We start from the raw sequence: 26,212 nt of genomic DNA on the forward strand, positions 1-26,212 counted from the left end.
TAAATTAAAACCTTAAGTCATTTAATAATATAACTAATAAAGCTATTTAAACAAAATAAGTAAATTAAAGCTAAAAAATAAAAGACATTAACTAGTATAATTCGGTATGACCAATCTTGATAATTTTGAACGAACCATGTTGAGTTGCCGAGACGCTACGTTCCCAGCGTCTTTGATCTGTAAAATATGTTATTAGCATAATTAGCGCAACGATCATTATGCCCCCTTGTGCTATAACTAAGTATGGTACCTGAGCAGGTAACTGAGCTTTTTGATAATAATTTATTATTATAAAGGTTAGGGCCTGTTTCATCACTTTCTAATAAAATGTCATTTGTAATCTGACACAGCTAGATAAATATATTAGTAATTGGCTAGTTCGCCCTCAGCAACTCAATTTTTATCACTATTTGTGCGATATGTTATTCAAATAAACTATCAGATTCTTTTAAAAATATTATACAGATTCAAACGGCGCCACTAATGGACATGGCCCGTATTTAGGGGATTCCTCTTGAGCCTTTATCACTGACTACTTGGTAGTTCCGGCAAACGAAGAGCATAGCATAGAAAAGCATAAGGGTATCTCATGCTTTTCTAACGTACTTTAAATAAAATATAAACATCGTGAAAAATATAATAACAGAGATAAATAGATAAATAAGTAATAAAAACAAAATACTTTACGTTTTCTTTAGAGGTGTCATAAGAATAAAGCGGTGTATCCCCAGGTAGTCGCAAACCTATAGTAGTGATTTCGTCTATAAAATAAAAAAAGTATTATCGTAATTAATCGAACATCTGGATTCGTCTGTGAGAATTCTGTTTTTCATACAATTTACTAGCCTACTGGGTCTTAATTATTTACTTATACATATATAGCCATTAAGATTCAGTTTGAGCCACAACTTTAGGTCGTTCTTTCGTGCATTTCGAACTACGCCGCTGTGCTTACCATTTCTCAAATTTTTAAGACTATGAAATGATTGACCTAAACTTGGGTACATATACCTAATGTTAATTTTATTAATATTTGATTTTGGAAATTGACGGATTGTAAAGACTGAATGACTCTTATAATAACAGTTTTCTAGAAAAAAATACATTGAAAATTGTTTTGTGGATAGTCCACTAAAACGTCTTAAAAAAATATTATATAACGAGTAGTGATGCTGCTCTCAAATCTCCCATATCTATTCCCGGGAATTTAACATAAAATTGGTAATGTTTCGTTCTCTGGAACGGGAAAAGGGTACCATGCCATTGTCGTTCCCGAAGCGATCGTTCAACGGGCGAATGTTTCCGGGAAACCGTGCACGCTCCTGGGAACGGCACATCACATTGAAGGTAGAAAAATATAGCGAAATGATGTACTTTTGCTATAGCAAATAAGCTATACTACCTACTATTACTAAAGTTTTCCTTTTCACATTCTACAATTTTTACCTTCAGGTTTGACATCGTTCACCTGGTGTTTGGATGAGTTTCGTTGTTCCTCTTGGTATTTTGTATTTTTTGATTGATAATCCATAACGCTCAATGCCGGGCGCAATTTGGCAAACTCAACACTCCGTATGGAGTTGTGTTGTCTTTTTTCTATCTGATCTATGGTTTTCACATAGTCCGACGAGATCTTACGTCCTAACTTTTTACCGTGCTGAAGATTAAGTACGTGCGATTCATTTGACGGTTCTTTGGCATACAGGGAGGGACGCATGTACTTTTCTTTGCTTTCATCTGATGTGAGACGTACTTTGTCGATTGTTAGTAAATTAAGCTTTTTGTTCAACATTTCAGTTTTCGGTCTAAAATGAAACAAATACGTTAATAATTTAGAAAAATATTTCGTTGTGAAAGTACCCTTTATTTTCCTGACGTCAACCTTCTTTGGAATAAAATAAAATAGTATTTTTGAAATGAGGCCTTTGCCTAGTGGGGCACTTAAACAGGTTATCTACTAAATAAATTGAATTTGGAATGCTGAAAATGGTGGCTGACAAGGCCAGTGTCCCTTAGTCGCCTCGTACGACTTTCACGGGAGGATATGGAGGAGTCCTGTTCTAGGGCGGAAATGCACGCTATAGATTACTAAGTAAATGCGTTTCAAATACGACCTGTAGTCCTTCAACGTGGGCCCTTCTTCTTCATCGTCGTCGACGGCGACGTCTTCGTACAGCCGCTGCAGCACCGAGGGCCGATGGATATCGAACTCAGAGTCTTCAAGGTCCACGGGCGCGGCCCGCACGAAGCCCGTCGGCCGCCGCGCAAGATACTTCTGTTTCTCTTGTGCTGCTGTCATCTGAGGAGTTTCCGTTTTCGGTGATATCCGCACTTTTCTGCAATAAAGGTATTTAAACATTTTAATAATAATAATATTAAAGCCGAGACCTGTTCATGGGCATACCATTTTATTAGTACATCCGAGACTGGGTTTAACAATCACTCTCGAAAGAGCTTCTACGTGTTGAATCTATATCCCCACGCAAGCCTCTCAAAGGACCAGACTAAGTGCCGTGAATTTCTGAAGAGATACCTGCATAATAATAAGTAGTAAATTAGATTTGGCGTCGTATATAATCTATTGAAAGGTGTTGAGAACCTTTGCCCAGAAGTGGGCCGGAATAGGATAAAAAAATAGGTAGCTATAAGTAATAAATATCACGTACTTCATAGGAGTCACTTATGACATTTCCTACTTTTATTGACTATTATTCAAGTCGTCTAAAAGCACATGTCGTGACTTTAACGAGTACCAACCACCACTATAATCGACAAATGAAATCATTCGATGTTTTCCTTCATAAACTAATATTATATATGCGTCAAATCGATACATAGCATAGCATATGGCATTTGTTATTAATTTATATACTTAAATTCAATTTTATAATTTCTAGAATACAGAAAACTATATAGGTATATTTTTATAATTTGTGATGTGCTAACATGTTATAAAATAATCTAAACAAAGTATCTAAGCAGTCTACACATAGTCAAAATAACTTACTTTTCATCAGTATCATCCCAATCCTCTATTACATGGATTTTGGTCAAATCTTGCTTGAATTCTGAGCGTCTTTTTGATCTTCTTACTTTCTCTTCTAGAGATGTTTTGCTGAATAAAAGGTTAAAAAAATTCTGCGTCATATAAATTAAGCAAGTACATTCGTGTACCTGCATACATTTAAAATAGTAAAAATCTAGATAAAAATAGTTTCAAGATTGTTTTGACGTCAATAAGTGATGTATTATATCATCCTAAGTTGCACTGCATGCCGATAGAGGCATAATCAAAAATCACAAACCTGGTTGTGGCGTTTTCATCGTGGAGTTTGGTCTTCGAGACACCTGCGGCAAAACCAGCATGGGCCTTTTTTTTTTTCTGCTGCGACTCATCATCGTCATCACCATGTATTTTTATAGACGTTTTTTTGTCGGCTCTAAACAAAAAAATATTATCAAAAGAACTGGATAATTTATTTTATTTCAGAAAGTACCTATAGGTTACCCAAACAGCTGATATAATTTACTAAAGACAACCAAAACCTTACCGTAAATTAAATTAAAGTAAGAATTAAAAGAAATTGATAATAAGTATTATTACAAATATTATATAATTTTGACAAAATCATGTCCTTGCAGTAAACCGGGCGTTGAGGAGATCCCACGTCCAGGGCCGTTCCTGGCTGTACCTGATGGTACATTATGATATATATATGATTATGATATATAGGCATGACCTGATGGTCATGCCTATATATCATAATAATGCATTGTCATACAAACTAAACGTATGGTTCCGTACCGTTATCATTCTAATTGCAACATTGTAGTTAATTTTTTTTTTTAATTTACATAAATAGATGAATATCCACTGTAGTTAAGATTTCGCCTGTTATCATATCGAATTATTTTTATTGTGTTATAGCAAAATTCAAAACAATCTTACTTAGTTCCTTCTTCGTCCTCGTCTGACTCTTGCTCCCTCAGTTCCTTCAGTTTGGCAAGCATACGAATCCTCTCCAACTCAGTCGGCCTTACGAAACCTGTTAAAAATAAAAATAAGTACTTAAATCAATTTCATCAAATACTCCTTTACAATAACTCATGTCTGAAAACAAAAGAAATATGTACCTACACATAATGGATAAAAATAGAAAGGAAATAACTTTTGCTTATAATTTCTTAATTTTTGAACCAATTTTTGCCATGACCACATTTTATTAGTCATATTTTCAAAATTGTTAGAAATATAGGTTAGACTAGCTTTTTGAAGAATATCGGGTTCTAAGGTTTTGACGTCAATAAGTGATGTATATATTATTATCCTATATTGAATAAATAAATTTGAATTTGAATTAAGCAGGTATCGCGATGGATAGGATATCAGATTTTGAGTTAGACAATCAGCTATGGGTAAACTGAGACACGCATCAAATTCCATCCAGTAGATTTTTGCGTAATGCGCGAACAAACATACAGACAAACATTCTAAAAAACATAGTTTTATCTTGTATTAATCCTATAAATAAATATTTTTTCTTCTATCTCCTAATTACACACAATTTATTATATGTATATAGATGTATAAGATTATGCCCGCGTGCTTAGGAGATAGCCCTTCTATGACAATCTAAAACAAATTCAATAATACCGGTCTGCCTTCGCTTGATTTTATGGTGTACCTTCTCTTCCTCGTCGGCGTTAATGCTCACTGATACTTTTCTGCGCAACAATAGACAAATAAGTCAGTTCATCTGTTTGCATACTATTAGCTTGGATTTTTTGGGTTGGGAGCCGAAATCAAATTTATAGGAACAGTGTTCACAAAAATCACTTCAGACCCGCAGTACCTACACAGTACTTTTATCCTTAATGATACCGTGGTTCCTCAAGTAACAGGACGAGTATAAATAGTCGTTTAACAAATAATAATACCTCTAATACGCGGGACATTTATTTGGAGTATGAGATTTGCGGAACTGGAGAATTATTTCTGACTATACCACGCCTGTAAATATTATTTATATCTCTCATATTCGCTAAGTAGGTCCTTATTACCCCCAAATGGGGCTTGTTTAACCCTAGAGCACTGATTGGTCACTTACAAGCCCCATGTACATGTAGGTAGTAAAGCCCTAGGGCGGTAAGTAATTTAAAAAAAAACTTTACTCTTTCAAAAAGTTCGCTTACATCTAACCATCATACTGGGAATAGACATCATGCAGCCTAATTATGACCAAAGGTGGCTTCGCTATTCAGCCTTGTCTTCGTATAAATAGGTATAATAGTTATTAATTGTAAATGGGTATCGAAGCTCAAATTCGTTCTTAAAAAAAAGTTCTTTACTTGGTTCTTTTTAATGAAAAATGCGGGAATGGAAACCAATAAATATTGTTTGTTTTTGGGATTTTTTTATAATTACGTTTTTTTCTACTTACCTCACAATCGAGATTGTAAAGCAGAGTAGTTGGCTCGGGTGTGAGCATCAATTGCACCCTCGAACTATAGGCGCCCTCGCTGCGCTCGTGCGCCAATATCTCGGGCTGCAATTGACACCTTACAGCCCTTGGCTACTAATCTACCTACTATATTTACAATCGTGGTACAGTCAGGATAGTGGTGATAGTGGTATGATCAGTCATGATTCTAGCGTAACCAAGCGTTATGTGATGATCATTTTCCAAGCCGTGCTTACGAGTAAAGGAAAACAATATTCACAGTACTTTTGTTCACTCGTAAAAAGAGTTAGTAAGATTGTTTAAATAGGACACAGTTTGACACTCACCTCACCTCAACTGTCCTCAGTCATCACCTCTAGTTATATACAAAAAAATTGTCTTACTTTGAGTGTCTTGTAGGCATATCAGGCATCGCAGTTCTGAAAATAGATCGTGAACAAATAAATGATTTGATTACAGTACTTAAGTACTTATGTATTGTAATGTCATTGATTAACAAATATCTTACCTCACTTTTCTGAGAAGCTCGTCGTGTAAAACATCATATCTAAAAAATAGGTAAGTACTTATAATAAATAAATACATCGATCGATCGATCAATTGATTTTGTTACTTGTAGGAACATTGCAAAAAAAAACGCAGCAACATTGTAAGACTTCGCATGTTCGACACAATGTTGGAATTGTAATAATTTCTGCTTATGGAGTGTATTATTGCTAACATCGGTATTAGATTTTATTCAATTCGCCTAAAGGCATCTGATATGACTTTTACTACTTGTAAACTGAATTTACTTGATACAATTGTTTGTGGAAAAAGTACGATAAAAAACTTACGTTTCAGAATCTTCAAATACGTTTAATTTGCCAAAACCCCTTGATATTTTTTTTACTGTGTCCCCGGCAAAGCTTACACGATCTACATTTTGGCTGTAGGTAGAGAGAAGACACATTAATGAAAACATCAATATAAATAAGAATATAATATGACATCACAACATTATTAATAAAAAAATAAAAAATAAAATATTTACCTAAGATATTTTTTGATTTCTCTTTCTTCGTCAGAGTCCAAATCAATAGCTATAAAAAATAGTATGGATAAACTTAATTCAGTGGGCAACTTATGATGTACAGTTATTTTCCATTTCTAGTATCTTGTAAGAGATACCAATACCAACAAAAACTAGGACTACTACTTTTTTGTATGACATATAAAATGCTAACTAAATAGCCAGCTCAATAAGCTGAACATTTTGGCCATACTATTGAAGTCGATATAATTTTCAATTCAATTCAAAATCAATATACATCTTATAATCATATAAAATTCCGTTCATGAGCATGAAATAAATCATGAGCGGAATGTATGGTACCTAAACAAATAAAACCCCGGGGTTTCGCTCCCGTGGAAAATTCGGGATAAAAATTTATTCCGGGTTATATTCTACCCTTTTACCTATAAAAATATTCTATAATAAACTTTTTATACAAATATTCGCATTTTAATATTATAGTAAGAGTAGGACTATCTTTTTTTTAGTTTTTAGTTAAAATTTACTTTCTATCCAGATCAAGACAGTCTGGCGCGCACAGGCTATAGGAACAACCAAAATTATAAATGAGAAAGTCTGTTCCGCTTTCACGGCTAAACCGATAGACCATGCAGTTTGGATGAAATTTATTTTCATTTATTTCACCAAACTTAACCTACCATTACAGAAAATATATTCTAATACGGCAGGTTAACCTTTTACATTATTTATGTATAACATATGATATTCAAAGACCGCGTCAGAGGTGCCTTGCGCAGCAGCTCGGTGCACCTACGAGTACAGCAGCGGCGCCGGCCGCCGCTGCTGCATTTAAAGGGATACATGATGAAAATCATGTAAGTCCCACGTTCGCAGAGAAATACACGGGGTAGTCTCGGTCAAAATCTAGTAATTTAAAAAATACATACACGCGTTAGACTCGTCTTCATCATCGGATCCAGTTAACATTTCAGAAGGGTAGGACATAGTAGTCCTCCGAGACTCGCGTCGTACTTGCAAGTCAGTTTCATGGCAATAGTCGCCTCTCAGGAATCTAAAATATTATTATATAAATGAATAAAAATGGTGCACTGCATTTAGGCTAGCGCATCGATTGACGATGTGGTAATACAAATATTTTGGTAGGTGTAAAGTTATAGCGTGGAAAAAATATAATTTAAACCCAATATATATTATAGTATACTAGCAGCCCGTCCCGGCTACGCTCAGGTAAAACATGATAAATTACACACCTAAACCTTCCTCAGGAATTACACTATCCATTGGGTAAAAACCGTGTGAAATCCTTGCAGTACTTTTTGAGTTTATCGCGAACAAACGGACGCCGCAGAGGTTTTAGATTACAACGCAACGTGTATCAGGGATCAACTAACTTTTTCAAGTCAAAAGTCGAGTCCACTTCATCGGGATACGGCACATCTGTCAATGGTAAGTAGAATGGTTTCTCCGGTTTCACTATCAAACTTGCAGTGGGGCCAACAGACGGCGTCCTGTACTGACTGGCCTCCTCTTCGTAATCGTAGTGAAACTCTTCGTGTTCCGCCTCTTCTAATTCGGGCGCTACACCTTTTGACGCAGCGCTTTTCACTTTCTTCAATTGTTTTTCGATATCTTCTTTGTTAGTGAGAAACCTGAAAAGAATATAGATATCGATGCATTATTATAATCGCGCCGATCCCGTTTAAATTGGATTTGAAAAGGAACAAGAAAAAGAAGAGGCAGAGTCCCAAACTCTCGACATATATTAGATATCCATCCATACAGACCTTTATTTATTTACATTTAAACATATTGTAGCAAAATTTTAACAATAAAATTCATGCTAAGTTACGTTCTAAATATTTAGCACTAGTTTTTCTCAGGATCACTTTTTGGATCGTGATAATATCGATCGAGTCTAGGTGACTCGACTTACGGTGAAAAGTTGATTTTTTTAATTACTCGCATAAAATAAAAAAATAAGAGAGTTGGAGCTTATAAATTCTAAAATTGTAAACACATTAATAAAAGCGTTACCTAGCATGTTAAGTGAGGGCGTTTTATGTTTAAGAATAAATACGAAATTACCGTTTACTATCTTTCAAAATGTCTCCCTCTCCTTCCGTTTCCCCTTGCATACCAGCTGCCACCTGCGCTAGTGCCTGTTGCTCCCGTCTTTCAATTTCTGCCCATACATGTTCCAAGAGTGCCTGAAATACGCACAAATTTACGATTATTTTATTTTCTCCATATTTTCTTGAAGGACCTTACCAAAATATTTTTTTTTAATGCCATCTTATTTGTAATAATTCATTTTATTGTGTAAATAATATATTAGGTATTTCTTATTAAGCAATTTTTAACCAGGCAAGCAAAAGTTCTGATAATATTATATATATAATACTAATGTAGTGTATATGAATATTTTGATGTTTACTTGCCTCGTAAAACAATTCTCCAATAGTGTAAAGATCTTCAATATGTCCAAAGATATATTCTTTGGCCCTCTTATTTATCGTGATATCATGGCAGTCCATGTTAAATATACCGCTTTTGAATATCATAATATTTTTTTTCGGCGACTCATAGTACGTGGGCACTTGCTCAATTTTCTGTAGAGTGCGCTCCCCGTCGATAAGTTGACCAAACGCAACATATTTTTGTGCCATCCAGGGGGCTGGTTGCAGCAGTATGAAAAACTGCGTTGAACAGTCCACATTTCTGGAAAGTCATCGTGTATATAGAAGTAAATAATTCAATTACTATGTATTCAGCAACTAGCGGTAATAGTCGAATGGAAGCGGAACATGATAGAATAGATAAAATACATATATTTAAAAATGAATAAAAAACGTATAAAACCAATTAAATAAAGATCAATGCAAATTACAATATAAGTACTATTAGGCAGTTATGCTTGTCATATATAAGCTCATTCTCATATAACATGTACTAATGCACCTGTGTTCATAAAATGATTCAATTTCAAAGTACCTTCCATCATTCGCCATGCACAGCACGCCACGCCGGTCGTGGGGAACAATGAAGTTCTCACAGCCCAAATCCTCATTATTCTTCAGCCCATACCCACCGCACTGTATCCAACCATCTTTGACAATGCGGTGGACGGGGGTGCCTCCGTAGCCACCACGGGTTTGATTGCAGAGTCGGAGGAAGTTGTCGCAAGTATATGGCAATATGTCAGAATACAACTGCAATATATGAAAACAAGTCAAATTTTAATTCGGCTCGAAGGACCAATGATGGACAAGCCGATGCAAAGACTTTGGGACGTAACTTTGTTACTTTTGTCAAGAACGAGATCAAAATATGCATTGCTTATGTATTTTAAGAGATGAACAGTTGAGGTTTTAAATGCATTATAATGTGAACTTGTCGACTTAATTAGGAACATTGTAAATTGAATTATAAAAAAAACAAAATCGCGTTTATTTCTGATAATTGAATTATATACCTGGATTCTTAAAAATGACTAATATTGATCAAAACCATTATTGCGTTTGTATTTTGCAGGCATTATTGACATATATTCAAACTCGTGAAGTATCTATTCGAGATTACGCATACTTACCAGAAATATCATAGATCCAGCCTCTTCATCATTGATAGTAAAATGAAAATATATGCATGGTCTCTGGAAATTGTAGAGAAGTTGATTGATTTTTAGGATACCGTAGTAAAAAAGCTAAGGTAAATCCTAAAAACGGGGTGCTCGTAAATCCGAAAATTTTCATATTTTTCTGTCAGTTTTAAGTAAAGGAAATTAGAAAGAGATGAAGAAGAAAGATGATCAAAATACACAACTGATCCAGCGCATAAAAATGTACTTAAATATAGGTACAGGTACGTCACTTACACCAGAGGATTTCACATATGTTGCGAAGAGGTCCACGCCTTCTTTAAAGTAGTCCAAGCGTAGATGGTAAACATAGTTCGTTTCGATTATATCTTTCAATTCATTTTCACCACCGAGGAACGTATCGTTCATAACAACCGCTACTTGGGAGCTCAGACAGTATGCCAGCTCGCCATATCTGATTTTCAAATCGTTCCAAACTGTAGGCCATTCTACACTAGTCACAGCTGTAAGATAACATGCAAGTTAGTAGCATTTAAGAGTGTCAACATATATGTACATAAGTAGTGTGTTTCTCTCAGTTTCGCATGTTCTCCGGTCGCATTCAAGGCCGCGAATTCTGGTATCAGCATACAACCAATGCATAGACCATTAAAATTTTTAAGATTCAGTTCTGAATGCTATAGTTGCCTATCCCCTGCTAAAGCTATAAGTGCCCTTAGTCGCCTCATAGGACATCCACGAGAGAATAAGGAATGGTTATTTTCTATGGCGGAACCACACGCCACAAGTAAAAAAAGAATATTAAACTTCTTTCTCTTTTCCCAAAATCACTCCAACTGTTTCCAGGAAAGAGACAGCGAAGTTACAAACGTAACAAAAACAGATATAGGCTAATACCTAACATAATTCATCGTCCTTGATCCCAACTCAATGGTTTTTCAATAGTAGTGGTGTATTGATCGGCCACTTGAAATTTATACCACATCTACATTTCTACATACGTAGGTACTACAACACACGTATTTACCTATGTATTGCCATATTAAGCAAACACTAGACAGAAATGAAGATATAAGGAATGGACTCCCTTCCCCGTCCCTTCATCAGTCAGTCAGGTAGGTAAGTCGTACTAATAATAATATAATAATAACGGAAAAGAAGATACCTCTTATAATAGGCGGATCAAAATATGCAGGTCTATACTTATGCAATCCCTTAACTATACTGACGCAATAGATAAATTCCTTTGTAACTCTATTGCCAACCACAGTGAACCTTACACGCGATTCTTTCGGTACAACTAGTTTCTTAGGCTTAACTTCTTTTATTGGATATTTAGGATTCTTTATAGAATTATGGGCGTATTTAATCTTGCCGGCAAACTCATCTTTTATCACCTTCTCCCAAGGATGATGATATGTTATTTTTTCCGGAGCAGGAATTTTCAAATTAAACAACGACGACATGTTCGGGGATCTTGATGGAATGCCACTTAAACGCCACTTTGGTAATTAATTTGACAATTTGAATTTTTTTTAAATTATGTGTCTAGATTTCATGTGAGGATTTAATTTATGCGATGCAATGATCTTTAAATACTTTTATTTTTTATTCATTTTAATTAATTAACTAGTAAGTATTCATTTGTTACAGTATGGAATTATATTACATCATTATTACACTGATTAAACCTACATTCAACCGAGTATTAGGTAGGTACCTAAAAAAGGACAAACGAGATGGAGGAAAACTTTTTGAAACCACTTTTAAATTTAAAAGAAATACCTAAACCTTTCCTGTTTCCGGTCCATCGAGAATCGGGTATGAGGAACCATAGACAAATACATATCTCGACCATAGATTTAGAAAGAGCGCTTGAGTCGTCAAGCCGAACCGAAACGTGATGCAAAAACAGAAGCTTTGCGGAAGGGCATTATTTGCTGAACCAGCGCAGCGACCCTTCTAAATGCATGTACTGTACTGGCAACATCTATAAAGATTTTTTCTTTTTGTTGATCTATGGCTAAGTTACAAGTAGTATTCTGTTTGCAAACAAGTTGAAGGGCTGTTTTTATTGTACACGGCTTGGTTTTGATAAAAACAAAACTAAAACCTTATTTCACAGTATTAAAAATGCTGTTGCTTATTGATAATAAATTCGTACATAAAAATTAAATGTCATTGCCTGAGATTTAGTAAAAATTAAATGAAAAAGCCTTAATGTCAATACGTTTTTTGAAATAAATGTCACTTCGTGAAAAGATCATCAAAGAAAGAGCAAGCGAGCTGAAAACGAGTAATAAATTTTTAAGAGTTTTGGTTCATGTACATACCTATTCAATTTATTATTTTCCGTATACTAAGTAATTTTTTTAGTATTCAGTAATTAGGACAAACTTGACATACATAGTTTTATTTATAATTTATTTCAAACCAATATATTTAAGGCTTCAATCAGATATATTTTATTTATTAAGAATGGAAGCCAACTTACCTCAAAATTTTTCATTAATTTGTGGGGAATTGTGTAATCTATTGTATACAAAAGAATATAATAAATCTAATGTGAATTCTCTTCTCGACGAATTGAATTCAAAACCTTATAAAGGTTATTTGTTCGTTCGAAAACAAGTAAGTATTAGACTGTGATATCAGAGTACAAGTAATTCATTGAATATTTATAATCCATGGTATATACTTATGTAGTAAGTATATAGTTTACTTATTTCTATACTATTTCATTTCAGGATGCCACTACCTTGGTGACTGCTTTATCTCTTAATATTAGACCAGCAGACGAATTTTTGGCTGCAAAAACATCACATTTGGTCAACAGCATCATATCTAAACAAAATTTACAATTTGAAGCTGAATATTTATGGAAAGTTATTTCGTGGCACATTCAGTGTTTAAAAAAATGTTCTGATATTATACTGCCCGACATTCTTCATAACATGCAATGTATTTTGCAGATAAGCCCTCTAGCAGGTAATAAGGTGGGTAATCTTCATTTCTATATTTTTCAATAAAACTAGTATAATATAAACTTATTTTTTTATTTTTCTAATGTTATTGTGGGGCTATTATACAGTGTAAGAAATAAGATGTTTATTTTAAATGACTGAATAATAACTTCAATGTTGCTTTAATTGAGAAATTTCATTATTTATTTGGCTTACTATTGTTTTGCTGTAGAAATGTCTTTTTACTTCAAAATAATTAAATAAATGACTTAGCAAAGGCCTCAGGAGAAATGATCATAGGTTTGGAAGACCAATGTCCTATGTTCTCAATTAGGAAATAAATAAACTTAATAGCCTGAAATAGCCTTTTGTTATAGCAATACTAATGAAAGTTACTATTGCTAAATTATCATAATCACCATTGACACAACATTTTTTAAAATTTCAGTATATAGAAGAACTGCTTGGAGAAGATGGAGTTCTCACAAATCTTATAGACAGAGATTTATCTAATCAGAGTACTCTACAAATATCTTTGATTGCCCTAAAATGTATATCTTGTTGTATCACCACAGATGACACCAAAACTGAGGCTATTGTTTCAGTTGATGTGAGACAGAAAATATCACAACTAATGATTAACTTGTTGATGAGGGATTTTTGTAAAAAGCAGGATGAGTTTTTATATTGTAAGGTTAGTATTGCTGAAAACTGTAGGAGAAAAAGTAGGAAAGTGGTACCTGGGCTCTGACATTTAATGGCTGTGAAAACAATTATACATTTATTTTTTTAGTGGGTATCAGGTCCCACTACTGGGCAAAAGCTTGCCCTTTCCGTTATATAATATATAATTACAAATTTAAAAAAGAAGATGTTCCAGTTCTGTAATATGTTAATTTCATCTATCAGGTGATAATATCTGCATTGAGGGTGCTTTCCCAACTGTATTTCAATGAGCAAAAAGTGTTGATCCCATTGCCTGAAGTAATTGGAATTTGTCGTTATTTTATACTTTATGGTCTTGTTATACAAAGCTCAAGGCCTGAGAAGATAATGCCGTCCCAGCAGACCATAGCTGTGCCACCTGTTAAAATTGCTCCCAAGGGAGGAAAGGTAATTAATATTATACAATTACATTTAGAATTGAAATATACCCTGTCATTCATAAAAAAGATAAAACATACTTTAGCTAAAAGTATGGTTTCTCTTTTTTATGAATAATACGGATAGAATATAATTAGTACACTATATTCAGCATTTCTCTATAAAGTGTCACACCCTTTCATCTGCAAAATTCATGTGCTAAGCATAGTTAAACTAAATTAATGAAATTATTACTTTTTCTTGAATTACATTTTTTTTTAATTTATATGCTATAGTTATTATATATACCCAGTATAATATTGCTGATAAAAATTTGTATTTGTATCTACACATAGTATTTTTTTTATGTAAAGTAATAATTTTCATGCTATAAATACTAAAGGATAACTTTATTGATTTCCAGAAACAAAAAATAAGAAAGCAGAGGAATAATGCTATAGAGAGTTTGAAGAAAGAGATTCCTGTATCTGATCGCAGTTTGATGAAAGATGTAGACAATTTCGAAAATAATACTGCTTATAAGCCGGTTTCCACTAACTACTTGGAGCCGCAGAAGGCTAAAAATGGCTGGGTACTGACAAGTGATTCTGACATGTCCGATGTGGAGAATAGCAGGGAATCTAAGCTTATTGCTTTGAAGTCTAGAGTGAGACAGAGTGCGTCTAATCTTCTGCTTGTCTTGGTGAAGGTATTTATTATTACTTTGTAATAATTAGTATAAATACTATTACAAAACAAAGTTACTTCTGTCTATTTTGTGATAAAAATATTCTTACAGCCTTGAAAGCAATTACGGCATTTCCAAAAAGATTACCATCAGGATGGATTATTTATAAACAGTGAAATTGTGAATACCATTAGATGGGAGTGTATTTGGATAAAAAAAGCACTCTATACATTTCTTTCAGAGTGCTTTTTTTTATCCAAATGAAATTACAAAGTGTGTATTCTATGAGTTCCTCAGAATCTGTATATCTGGCTAATGGACTCATTATAGTATTATTATGTGGCTTGTTTCACCACTTTCTGATAAAATAAATTGCAACTTGATAAATCTGTCTGCAAATTTTTTAACACTATCTGTTCAATATATTATAATATACTAGCTTTTGCCCGCGGCACTGTTCAATATGTTATAATATATAGACCATTAGATACTTTATCAACAAGAGGTGAAGTAGGCCCCAATGTTATACCATTTTAGATATCAGAAAAGAAAGACATGTTTGGTTACTGGTGGGCTCTACTTCCGGATTCCCCAGACGAAGCCAACTGGTCAACCCATGAGCCAGCCAAGAAGAGCCTAGCGTATTGTGCGGTCACTGACCCCATAGCTAACAGCAGAGCCAGTGTGTTGAGTGTCATACTTGCCATGTTATCTGGTTCTAGGGTGTACTTGTCTCAGGCTGAATCTAGGTTTGTAAAGTTGAAGCATTTATTCAGAAATTGCATTAAAATTTAAAACACACACATGTTGCATTAAAATTTTGATATGGTATTTCTCAAACTAGTGGCATCTTCTGGCATATAACTGGCATAGAGCTTTTAGCTTATAACTATGTAAAGTAGTTACAAAGTTTATTATTCATCTGAAATTTCATCTAAGTATAACATTTTAGGAAACACTATTATTTATTAAATTTTCATACGTTTTAGTAGTTCTGTAGTAAATAGGTATTATTAGTACTTAAACAAATACGACATAGGTTTAAAAAAGGGAAGCCTTAACCTTAGGCTAAACAAATATTATTATGATGTTTCAGCAAAAATGATGGAGCTTTCATACCATTCTCCGTCTCGCTCGGCTACGTGATCAACTGCATGCACAAAGCCCTTGTCAGCATCTTGGGCAACGAGCGGAGTCATACAGTAATCATCATGGCGCTCAAGTGCTGCGCGGCTCTGCTGCAAGCCACGCCTTACCATAAGATGAGGCCAGGGCTGATTGGGGAACTTGTGAAAACAACCAGAAGGTTTCTGGTCCATAGAGGTATAACACTTATGTATATCAATTATCTGTAATTGTGATGACTTTGGAATAATAATAATAATAAATGTATATTTATTTTTGCCCACAAGCATGACAAATATTATTACATACTAGGAATCTGTAACTGGCCGCCAGGACTCACATAACACATAATTTTTCATATACTCTAAAATATATATAAAAATAAACAAAAAGAACTTAGAACATTAGAAATTGCATGACTAAATTCAAATTTAATGACCGAAAATAAATTTTAAACAAATATTTTTCAGATGTAACTTTACAAGTTGGGGCTCTAATAACAATGGGATGTGTCTTGTCAGTGGATCCAAAAATCGATGAAATTCTCAAATCGATTCAGAAAGATGCAGTACCCACTAAAATAAGTGTAAATAGCTGCAAACAGAATGCTGATTGCGATGATTTTGAAGAAGGATATTCTGATGATGATATGTTTGTTGAGGATGAAGTAGTAAAAGTTGAGGAAAGCGATGTGAATCTGTACCATTTTAATAGTTGGATATTAGATATCTGTTTTAGAAATATGGGTTGGATTTTCCGAGGAGATAAAGTAACTGTATGCATTCTATAATATTTATTTAATTTAAAATTCATAAACCAAGATTATTTACTGTGTGGGAGACACAGTAAATAATCTTGGTTTCTACTGAGTCGTTCTATAACATGTCGTATTTTTTATTATATTACTTTTTATTCATTCATACAAAAGTAGACAAATATTTAATAGTAGACATTTTGTCTATAATTATGTAAATATCATGCTCTTTTCATTCTCTTTTTGCTCAAAACTAGCCTGATTAAGTAATTTCATTTTTTTTTTATTTGAAAAAAAAAACAAAGGTAACAAATTAAATATTAAACAAATCAGTCAATTTTTTTCTTTTTTCTATTATAAAATTATTCACTTTCAAATACATTGCGTATTTTAGTTTTTCACAGGCGCGATATAAATATGTATTTTGAGTATAATTAAGTTTTTTATCAATTATTTGGAACATAAACAAAAGTATAACGTAAATTTAAACTTTCCAGCGATGCAAGCCATCAGCGATCCCAGTGATACAGGAATCTCTACAAGTAGTCTCAGCCGTAGCCTTCCACCACCTGCCAGAGCTGCTGCTACCTCACCTGCCGGTGGTAGCGGACGTGCTGTGCGAAATGCTGCAACACGAACACCAGGACGTGGTGCTGCAAGCTGCCAGGACCACCAGTATCCTGGGGGATGCTCTACAGAAGTTGGGTAAGATATTTAATTTCATATTGCGTAAGGTTTGACTGTCAGATAATGCTTTATGGCATTAAGTTCACCTATTATTAACTTTTAAGTTAGGCAATAGAGTTAAGAATAAAATTAAGAATTAAAAAGGAAAACCAGAGCGTACCACGAAAAATGTGCCAGTTGTTTTTTATAAAAATATCAAATGTAAATCAAGAGTAGTTAAAGGTTTTATTGTCTTTGATTTCATTAGTTATCCAATGTGGCGTGGATAGCCAACCCACCCCTAGGTGGGTTGGAGTTAAAGATGCATCTGAAAGTGAGTTATTTTTTGGGTTATTCTGTCGACATAATATCGCAAACATATTTCTATATATATATGTTATGCGAAATATCGAGAATTCCTCTCTACACTCTTGAAAGAATCGCAATAATATATATCAGCTTAAACCCTGTTGTGAAGTTTCGGCTGTTTTCATTTCATATAGTTCCATATTATTTCCAGAACAACTAGATTCGCCGCCGCCTCTAAACCAGTGTGTGTATCTGTGGGAGAAGCTATTGCCGCCTCTGTCGATGAGCTTGCAGTGTGATGAGAACTCTGCGAAAGCGGTTGTATGCGATTGTATCGCGAACGTCGGCGCAAGGGCATTTAAAGAGCTGCCTGTATGTTTTTTTTATTTATGCTGATAATGCAGATAAACGCTTGTAATATGGTGATGAATAATGATAGGATAATGTGTTTTTTGAAGCACGATTACCACCAGTTGAAAGTTACATGACATGACACAGAAAACGCAAGAATATGATAAGGCCTCTTGTCCACGGGCACATTTATCACTCAACTGCGTGTTTCGCCGCCGTAATTTTTCACGATGCGCGGGTTGATGCTTTATACACTGAAAATAGTGTCTAGTGTCGTTTCTTAGCAATGTAGTTTAATTTTAATATATTTTTTAGAGTCGGACTCAGGTCCTATGTTGTGCGTTGCTGGTGGGGTCGTGCAGCGATACGGAGGCTGCGGTGCGGGCGGCGGCCGTGCGGGCGCTGGCCATGCTGGTCATGTACCGCACACTCAGAGAGGTAACGTTACTGGTGGGGTCTGCAGCGATCGGAGGCCACGGTGTCTGCGGGACAGAACCATTCATTCAAAAGATTTGGCCCCGAGTTCATTAAGCCACCTGCCTAACATCAACCCTCAAATATTTAAATGGATAGACAACAACTGCATTAAAACATTAAGCTGTTCGTTTCTGTTGTATTTGCATTCGTCATGTCATGGGTTATGGAATGACCATCCATAATGAAGGCCTTTGCCCCAGCAGTTCAGTTTAAATGGTTGTTGGTTATTATGATTATTATCAAATAATAATTATAATAAAATTGACCAAGGTGAAACTTCCACTAACAATAACAACTGTAACAATGTATTGTTTCAGGACATATGTTTCGTAAGTGATTGCGGTGAGAATATACTGCGTGCCCTGGCAGAGCCTACTTTGGTGGTCCGCACCAAAGCTGCTTGGGCTCTGGGTAACCTTAGTGATGCTCTGGTTTTGAACATGTGAGTTTTGATAATAAACATACCTTTAGAATTGTATAATTGAATATTATTAACGTTAATACATACATCTAACTTCACCCGAAATCATATGTAATTTAACGGTTATTATAGTTTTAATTAATTTAAAAAAAAACATTATTTTTACTTTATTACTCAATAGCCATTTAGTCTCACATGACTATATTGTAAAGGTATTAAATATTATGAAATTGAACGACGTGGCATAGCAGCTGCTAATCACTCACTCGAGCGCAGTTAGTCTAGCTAGGAATGGGAGTATACCTAATTTTATTACCCGGGCTTGTAAAACTAAATCCAGAAGCAATTTGGCTACGCCCCTTTATTCCGGCAGTACTTAATGATTAAAATCAATTCGAATCAGATCGAATCTCAGAATGGGATTTCTTTAAATACATTATATTAGTAGGATAATTACATCAATATTGTTTTAGGGAAGAACCTGAGATCGATAACGTGGACGATGATCTCTTACGCCGTCTGCTGGAGGTCAGCGTGCAGTGCGCCGGCGATAACGATAAGGTACTGAACCAACAGGTCACAAACACACTAACACTGAAGCACGCGGACCCTTTCCTATATTCTTTACGTACTCATTACAGTTTGTTGTTCGCCTTTTAACCGGGGTTGGGCAACGTTGCTTTAATTATTATTGAAAATTGGCTGCCACTCACAATCCTACGTAGTTTTGAAAGAACATGAAAGGTGAACAAACTTTTTTTAAGCACATATAGCTAGCAAAAGAGAGCTTGAGATATAAGGTATTTTAACAATATGTTCAATAAATTAATACTTAAAATATTAATATGTCAGCTCTGGTATTACTTAAGACAATGTGTCAAACATGACTTCCCTTTGTATGCATGCGGGTTTAAAAACCTAATGAGTTGCCAAAAAGTTATATTCGGTATCCAGTCAGATGTAAACAAGTTTATTTCGGTCGATACGAAATAATACTTTGATAACGTTTAGTCGACTTTCAACCGATTCAGGCCAATTTTCGAGTGATCTACCGATATTATTTGACATATTTAATTAGCATGGCGATAACTTTGCAACTAATTAAGTAGGCGTAAATATAGTATCTGCACCATAAAGATTACAGAGTCAGAATAGAAAAACAACCAGTCCATATCCGTTATCCGAAATGTATTTTTTGTTAAATCTTTTCACATGAAAATATGGAAAAATGCGAAATATATAAGACGAAGTTGAATCGGCTACACCTAGGAGCTGGCTAGATCTAGCTGCAGCCAGTCTACCATTGTTTGTCTGGATCTAGGTTTAGCCTTTACCATTTCGGCTAGACATAGATGGAGTAATAAATCCATCTCAATGTGCCGTCATAATATTTGTAACATTAGTTATTTCCCATGTTTAAGTAACTGTACTGTCTTAGTCTAATAAATAAATCTAAAGTGCTTATTGAACAGGTGATGAGATTTTGATAATTTTAGACACTGATAGATAGACTGTCTTATTATATTTAATAGCTAAATGTCAGATACGATTTACAGATTACTGATATGCAGTAGAGTAATATATTCAGAAAAAAAAACAACATCACATTTATTACCTAAAACTAAATTATATATTTTCTTTTTCAGATATTTTATATATGCAGTTATATTTATCGATTTGTATGTCAAAATCGATTAATTACTAATTGAAGCATAATACAGATAGAGTAATAAATCTGCAAGCATATAACTCGTATTTTGGGCAGTTGTGTAATAATTGCGGAAAACGATTAAAAATATAATTGCAATCCTGATTCATAACCGACTGATAATAAAATTAATGAAACAATAGTCTAAAGGAAATATCAAAGTTTTAAAAAAATTAAACAATAGTCTTGCTTGTTCTTGACGTAATTTCTTTAGTGCTATTATTGTTTGATCGATTATTTGCTCCATAGCGTTACGCTGAGGAAACTTCTCAAGGTGAAACGTAAAGTCACGTCTGTCATTACAATTCAATGATCAATAATTATCCTACCTCCATATATTTATTGACAGTTAAACATAATTAAAAAAATGTGCGTGTGGTTCCGTCCTACAGACCATTCCACATCCTCCCGAGGATGTCGAAACGACTAAGAGACACATAGCCTTGTCAGCTGATAGACAACAATAGTATTCCCAAGGAGGGTAGTATCTCAGCGAGGCCCATGATGAAACGATTAACGTGGCCTCCTATGGTCTTGTTCAATATAAATATAATCGATAAGAAGACCCAAAACTTCTCATAACAAAAGACTAATAAAATTGGTAAAAAAATAGTCTCATCACAACATAGCAACTACAAACCTATTTTTATTATCAAGTTGTTATTTTTAGAGAAGTAACAAGAACTCGCTAAGTTAAATATTCTTTCTTCTTCTTCATAGTCGTATTTCCTCATGGCTGAGCGTCGTGGTTATTACTTGGAATGAAACACACACTACAACTTCCTTGGCATGTACATGGGGTGGTTTGCCATTACCTTCTCCATTTCATAAATAAGTTAATAATCAACCAGTGTACGGGCTTCCTGACGATGTTTTCCTTCGCCGGATGTAAGCGGTGGTCTATGAAAACTACTATAGGTACATGAGTCAGATTGGTATACAAACTCATGTGGCACGAGTAGAATTCGAACCTGGGACTTTTCGATCTACAGGCGACCGTCTTAACCATTACACTACCGCCGCTTCATCAAGTTAAATATACTACTTTCTAATTAATAGCCATTCCGCGTGGTAACCGAACACAAGTGTCAGTGCGGTGCTAGCTACACTAGCATAGCACGTGTTACGTTCAGTTGCAATGAAGTTCACTGGCTTAGTTTAAATAACAGCGTATTAACTTTATTGACTTACTGATTAGCATTTGCTGTGTATCTTTATACATTATTTGTATAACTCAAGATGTTTAGGTTATCAAAACATGTAGACAAAAGACTTTTATTTTGCTTTTATGTACCTACTTTAAAAAAATAGTTAAAAATGAATATACGGGCGTGTGCAATACAGATAAGTAGCTTATATAAGCATTTTTATTGAATGAGTTTGTCCTTAACCAGAATGCCGAAAGAATAGACTTGTTTGCATATACATAGGTGTCCCTGATAGACAGCGGATGCTGCTTTGTTTTATACTATGAAGTGATAGTAACTATCAGTTACTATCACTACTTCATAGTATAAAACAAACTTCATAGTATAGAAGTGATTTTGTTTTAGGCTGGTTTTAGTCTTACGCTGACGGCACGCGCACCGTCAGCGCTGATGGCCGAGATATATGTACTACTAGGACGCGTTTTTGACTGACACGTAGCTATCAGCGCGCACGGTGGTCAGCGCTGATAGCTACGCGGCCGTACGCGTCGTTATAATATATAGTGATCTATATAGTATAGAACAAAATCGCTTCCCGCTGTATGTCTGTCCCTATGTATGTTTAGATCTTTAAAACTACGTAATTGATTTTGATGCGTTTTTATAGATTGTGTGATTACTGAGGAAAGTTCAAGTATAAAATGAATTACGGTTTTACCTGAGCGAAGCCGGGCCGGGTCGCTAGTGCTAAAATAACTTGAAATATATTGTTACTCTGTCTCTTATACTGTAAATATAGATTTAGGATTTGAATGAATAACAAAATCACAGTCCATTTATTTCAGGTTAAAATGAGTGCGACGCGAGGCCTGGGCAACTTCCTCAGACTAATAACAAGCGACTTTCTGTCACGCAACACGCAAATAAAGGCCTTATGCGAATCAGCTATAGAGAAGCTTTTGGAATGCTCATGCAAGGTCAGCAATATGAAGGTGCGATGGAACGCTTGCTACGCCTTAGGGAACGCTATGAAGAATGAATATCTTTTCACATGTTTTAGTGGGTGGCAGGTAAGATTCATAATTTAATAAAATTGGTTTTAAAAACTACAAAAAGATTTCTACTAAATGAATATCTAACAAAAATATAAATTGAATGAAAGTAAAGTATCATAGGTCAATATCATATGTTTAAATTCCTTTAAACTTAGTTTTTCTATTTGTAAGTTTTATTTGTATTTATAAACATTTATTAATGTACATATAAACAATTTAAAAATTGTGCACACAGAGGCAAGTGTTTCCGAGTCTATGCACTTTATGCCTGGAATGCAAGAATCTAAAAGTGCGCATCAACGCAGCAGTCGCTTTGCGAGCGCCAAGCACGCGCGAGCACTACGGCGAACAGTTCGCGAACACGTGGCGGGGCATCATGGCCGCCATGGAGAATGCAGCTAATGTTGATGACTTCACCGAGTATAAGCATAAGGACAACCTTATCGAACAGGTACATGATTCAGATATTTACGAAAGATTTTCTAAGGCCTTTCGTACACGGTTTGTAAGTGTAGTCGTCTCGTAATATGCTTCTTCTTGTTGAGTCGGAATAGCTATTATTTAATTTCATAAAGCTTTATGAACTATCTTTTAAAACACGTGTTATTATTTTCTACCACAATTATGTTCTTGATGGTGAAAATTCATGCTTAAACAATACTACATCTCGTGACAATGACGTCGTCATACAGTATTCTGCGTGCGCATCTAGATAATAGACAATAGAGCAGGGCAACACATAGAGAATTTTGCCAACCTAGTGATTTCACCACAGAGTATCTAATGTCTGAGCATTACAAGTGTGTTTATTGTGTTATATATACGTCACGCCACGCACTGTCATGGCCGTAAAAATATTCAATTATTTTACAAATAGTAGATTAGTAGCCAAGGGCTGTAAGGCATCAATTGCAGCCCGAGATATTTGGGTGCAATTGATGCTCACACCCGAGCTAACTACTCTGCTTACATCTCGATTGTGAGGTAAGTAGAAAAAAACCGGCATTACAAGAATAAAACATTTTATTACCTAGTTAAAATTTATAAGTTTTCTATTTCCGCCTTTTTTCATTAAAAAGTAAAGAACTTTTTTTTTATTACTTACCGCCCCAGGGCTTTTCTAGCTACATTATTACCCTAGAGCGCTAATTGGTCACCTACAAGCCCCATTTGGGGTTAATAAGGACCTACTTACCAAATATGAGAGGTGTCAAATAAATTTAATCTATTTGTTTCAATGTAAAAGATGAATTGCAAATTTAATATACTTTAAAGCTTAGTGTAATTTGCAATACTTTATTGTGATAACAGTCTAGTAGCCAATTTCCCATAACTGCGTTCGTACAAGAAAACATCCTACTAAAAGTCTTTCTTTTTATTATAATCATACATAATAACTCAACAATACAAGTTTTGACAAATATAACATTTTCAGCTATGCGTGACCCTGGCGCATATGTGTTGCCAGCTCTCTCCATCAGACCTCAGCGACATTCTAGACCCATTGGTTTTCCACTACGAGTGCGCGAAGTCTCTTTACACCCAGCTATGTCATAGACTACTCCCTGAGAACACTTCCTGTGTGAAAATACTTCAGGCTGCGAAGTATGTGACGATGGACCTGACAGCTAGCAGTCAGCCGCAACAGCAGGCATTGGCGTTATTGCAAGATATATTTATATGGGATATGTAGTGGTATAGTATTTTCTTAATAAGAGGAAGTCGATAAAGTCCCATGTCTCATCTATTCAACCACGGGAAGCCGAACGCGGGAGTCGAATCCACTAAAACCACAACTTAATAGGGTAACTGCCTGTGTATAAAATAAAATGTATAGATGCATTCACATAATTAAAAACGGTAATCAATTGTCACTATGTATTAGATTTTTTAAATAATATCATTTAGTAAGAAAGTATTATTCTGTTATGTTCTTATTAAAGTCAAAACGCTTTTTGACTCCCAACAACTTACACTCTATGTGTCAAAGGAAAATACTGGACGTAATCGATAAGAATCGACTATGTCGATTCTAATAATGGCTGGGTATTTCAAGAGTATTTTTTTTACATATTGATGAAATATATTAAAGTTAGCGGAATGAAAACCCTTTAAAATAATTATATTTCCTGAAAATCTCACAAGCTGCGAATCAGTATTGACGACCTCGGTGGCGCAGTGGTAAAGTGCTTGCCTCTGAACCGAGAGGTCCCGGGTTCGATCCCCAGTCGGGTCATGATGGAAAATTATATTTTTCTGATTGGCCCGAGTCTTGGATGTTTATATGTGCATTTGTTATAAAATATAGTATCCTTGAGTTAGTATCCCATAACACTTATTTTGGGGCTAGCTCAATCTGTGTGATTTGTCCTAATATATTTATTATTTATTATAGTATATTCGTTAATGATACTATCATTTTATATACTTGTATATAGAGATATATTGACAGCCTTATTACAGGACCCTATAAGCATAATTTACTGATCTATCTAGTAATGTTGCTAGTTTGAACGTTGCTTTAAGTAATGTTTTAAATAAGGCTGTAGCTAGTTAACTATTCTTTAATGAACTTTTCAATATGCAATTGTTAACAAATGTATGACAAAGTCATTATCTATGCATAGTCGCAAATTGTCTAAATAACTAAAATGCATTTTAAAATGGTCATAATATAATATAAGAAATAACACATAATTAAGTATTTAAAATATTTATTTTTACAAATATATTTTTATGAAACGAACTTTAGATCTTTCTTTTAATAACTATTAATAAGTAATTAATAGTACAGTCAACAGTATATATTTAATATACATATATACTGTTGACTGTACTATCAACTAATGTAATAGTACAGTCAACAGTATATATTTAATATATATATATACTGTTGACTGTACTATTTTCAATAAATCAACATCCAGCGACAAAAACAGAGAAGGCTAGTAGTACCTTTAAAAACATAGAGTTAGAATACGTCGTAGCAAACAAAGCACACGTAAGTAAATATTTTTTGAGCTTTGAGTGAAACACTAACATCAATTTGATAATTTTCCGTTATCACTTTGAAAGAGGCTGAGTATGTTATCCTAAATCGATATGTCGAACATTATCGATACGCCTTGTGAACACTATCGTGTAATTAATTTAAAAGCTGATTGAATTTTTTTCATTATATATATAAAATACGTGTATGATTGATCGTTTATTTATAAAAAACTTAACTGAGAAAAAGAAAGATCTGTGATCTCATCAAAACTAAAGAATTTCCTTTATGTTGTAGATAATAAAGTGGGATTTGACACCCAGAACTATGATATTTTTTACAAGCTTTTATATAACTTGCAATTCAACTAGATATGTCC

General features: G+C 34.4%; 2 protein-coding genes across 6 annotated transcripts; one reads left to right on the forward strand and one right to left on the reverse strand.

The window, feature by feature from the left end:
• Positions 1-4: 4 nt before the first annotated feature.
• On the reverse strand, positions 5-11,595 carry LOC128674727 (peptidyl-prolyl cis-trans isomerase G-like). 5 transcript variants are annotated; one of them, XR_008405193.1, is made up of 20 exons: positions 11,262-11,595; positions 10,373-10,599; positions 10,088-10,150; positions 9,490-9,707; positions 8,937-9,216; positions 8,584-8,705; positions 7,890-8,147; positions 7,425-7,549; positions 6,496-6,544; positions 6,299-6,391; positions 5,971-6,009; positions 5,846-5,881; positions 4,655-4,725; positions 3,950-4,046; positions 3,306-3,440; positions 3,008-3,115; positions 2,115-2,336; positions 1,469-1,805; positions 688-761; positions 5-177 (listed from the first exon to the last, which is right to left on the reverse strand). XR_008405193.1 is itself a non-coding variant. In XM_053753560.1 (20 exons), the coding sequence occupies exons 1-20, from the start codon at positions 11,560-11,562 to the stop codon at positions 88-90; spliced, it is 2,967 nt and encodes a 988-aa protein (XP_053609535.1). In that variant the 5' UTR covers positions 11,563-11,595; the 3' UTR covers positions 5-87. The 5 variants fall into 5 exon arrangements, 4 of the variants coding, with proteins under 4 accessions (XP_053609535.1, XP_053609536.1, XP_053609538.1 ...); XM_053753560.1 differs by having other exon boundaries at positions 1,447-1,805; XM_053753561.1 differs by lacking the exon at positions 10,088-10,150 and having other exon boundaries at positions 1,447-1,805.
• A 747-nt stretch (positions 11,596-12,342) lies between these two features.
• Positions 12,343-24,681, forward strand: LOC128674840 (uncharacterized protein). Its single transcript, XM_053753776.2, has 16 exons — positions 12,343-12,727; positions 12,844-13,092; positions 13,508-13,753; positions 13,969-14,172; positions 14,567-14,851; positions 15,368-15,579; positions 15,927-16,153; positions 16,426-16,730; positions 17,207-17,414; positions 17,896-18,056; positions 18,351-18,473; positions 18,830-18,954; positions 19,407-19,494; positions 22,635-22,859; positions 23,080-23,295; positions 24,280-24,681. Exons 1-16 carry the CDS (start codon positions 12,575-12,577, stop codon positions 24,535-24,537), a joined length of 3,285 nt encoding a protein of 1,094 aa, XP_053609751.1. The 5' UTR covers positions 12,343-12,574; the 3' UTR covers positions 24,538-24,681.
• The last annotated feature ends 1,531 nt before the right edge of the window (positions 24,682-26,212 follow it).

This window comes from Plodia interpunctella, chromosome 13 (genome assembly GCF_027563975.2).
Source record: "Plodia interpunctella isolate USDA-ARS_2022_Savannah chromosome 13, ilPloInte3.2, whole genome shotgun sequence".
Taxonomy (NCBI): domain Eukaryota; kingdom Metazoa; phylum Arthropoda; class Insecta; order Lepidoptera; family Pyralidae; genus Plodia; species Plodia interpunctella.

Bases quoted from the DNA above. Each gene is read 5' to 3' on its own strand.
- LOC128674727 (XM_053753560.1), bottom strand. From the start codon at position 11,562: ATGTCGTCGTTGTTTAATTTGAAAATTCCTGCTCCGGAAAAAATAACA. The intron at 8,148-8,583 runs GTAATTTCGTAT...TATTCTTTTCAG, and splicing joins ATTTTGAAAGATAGTAAACG to GTTTCTCACTAACAAAGAAG. The intron at 2,337-3,007 runs GTAAGTTATTTT...CCTTTATTGCAG, and splicing joins TGGGATGATACTGATGAAAA to AAAAGTGCGGATATCACCGA.
- LOC128674840 (XM_053753776.2), top strand. From the start codon at position 12,575: ATGGAAGCCAACTTACCTCAAAATTTTTCATTAATTTGTGGGGAATTG. The intron at 15,580-15,926 runs GTTTGTAAAGTT...ATGATGTTTCAG, and splicing joins TTGTCTCAGGCTGAATCTAG to CAAAAATGATGGAGCTTTCA. The intron at 22,860-23,079 runs GTAAGATTCATA...TTGTGCACACAG, and splicing joins CATGTTTTAGTGGGTGGCAG to AGGCAAGTGTTTCCGAGTCT.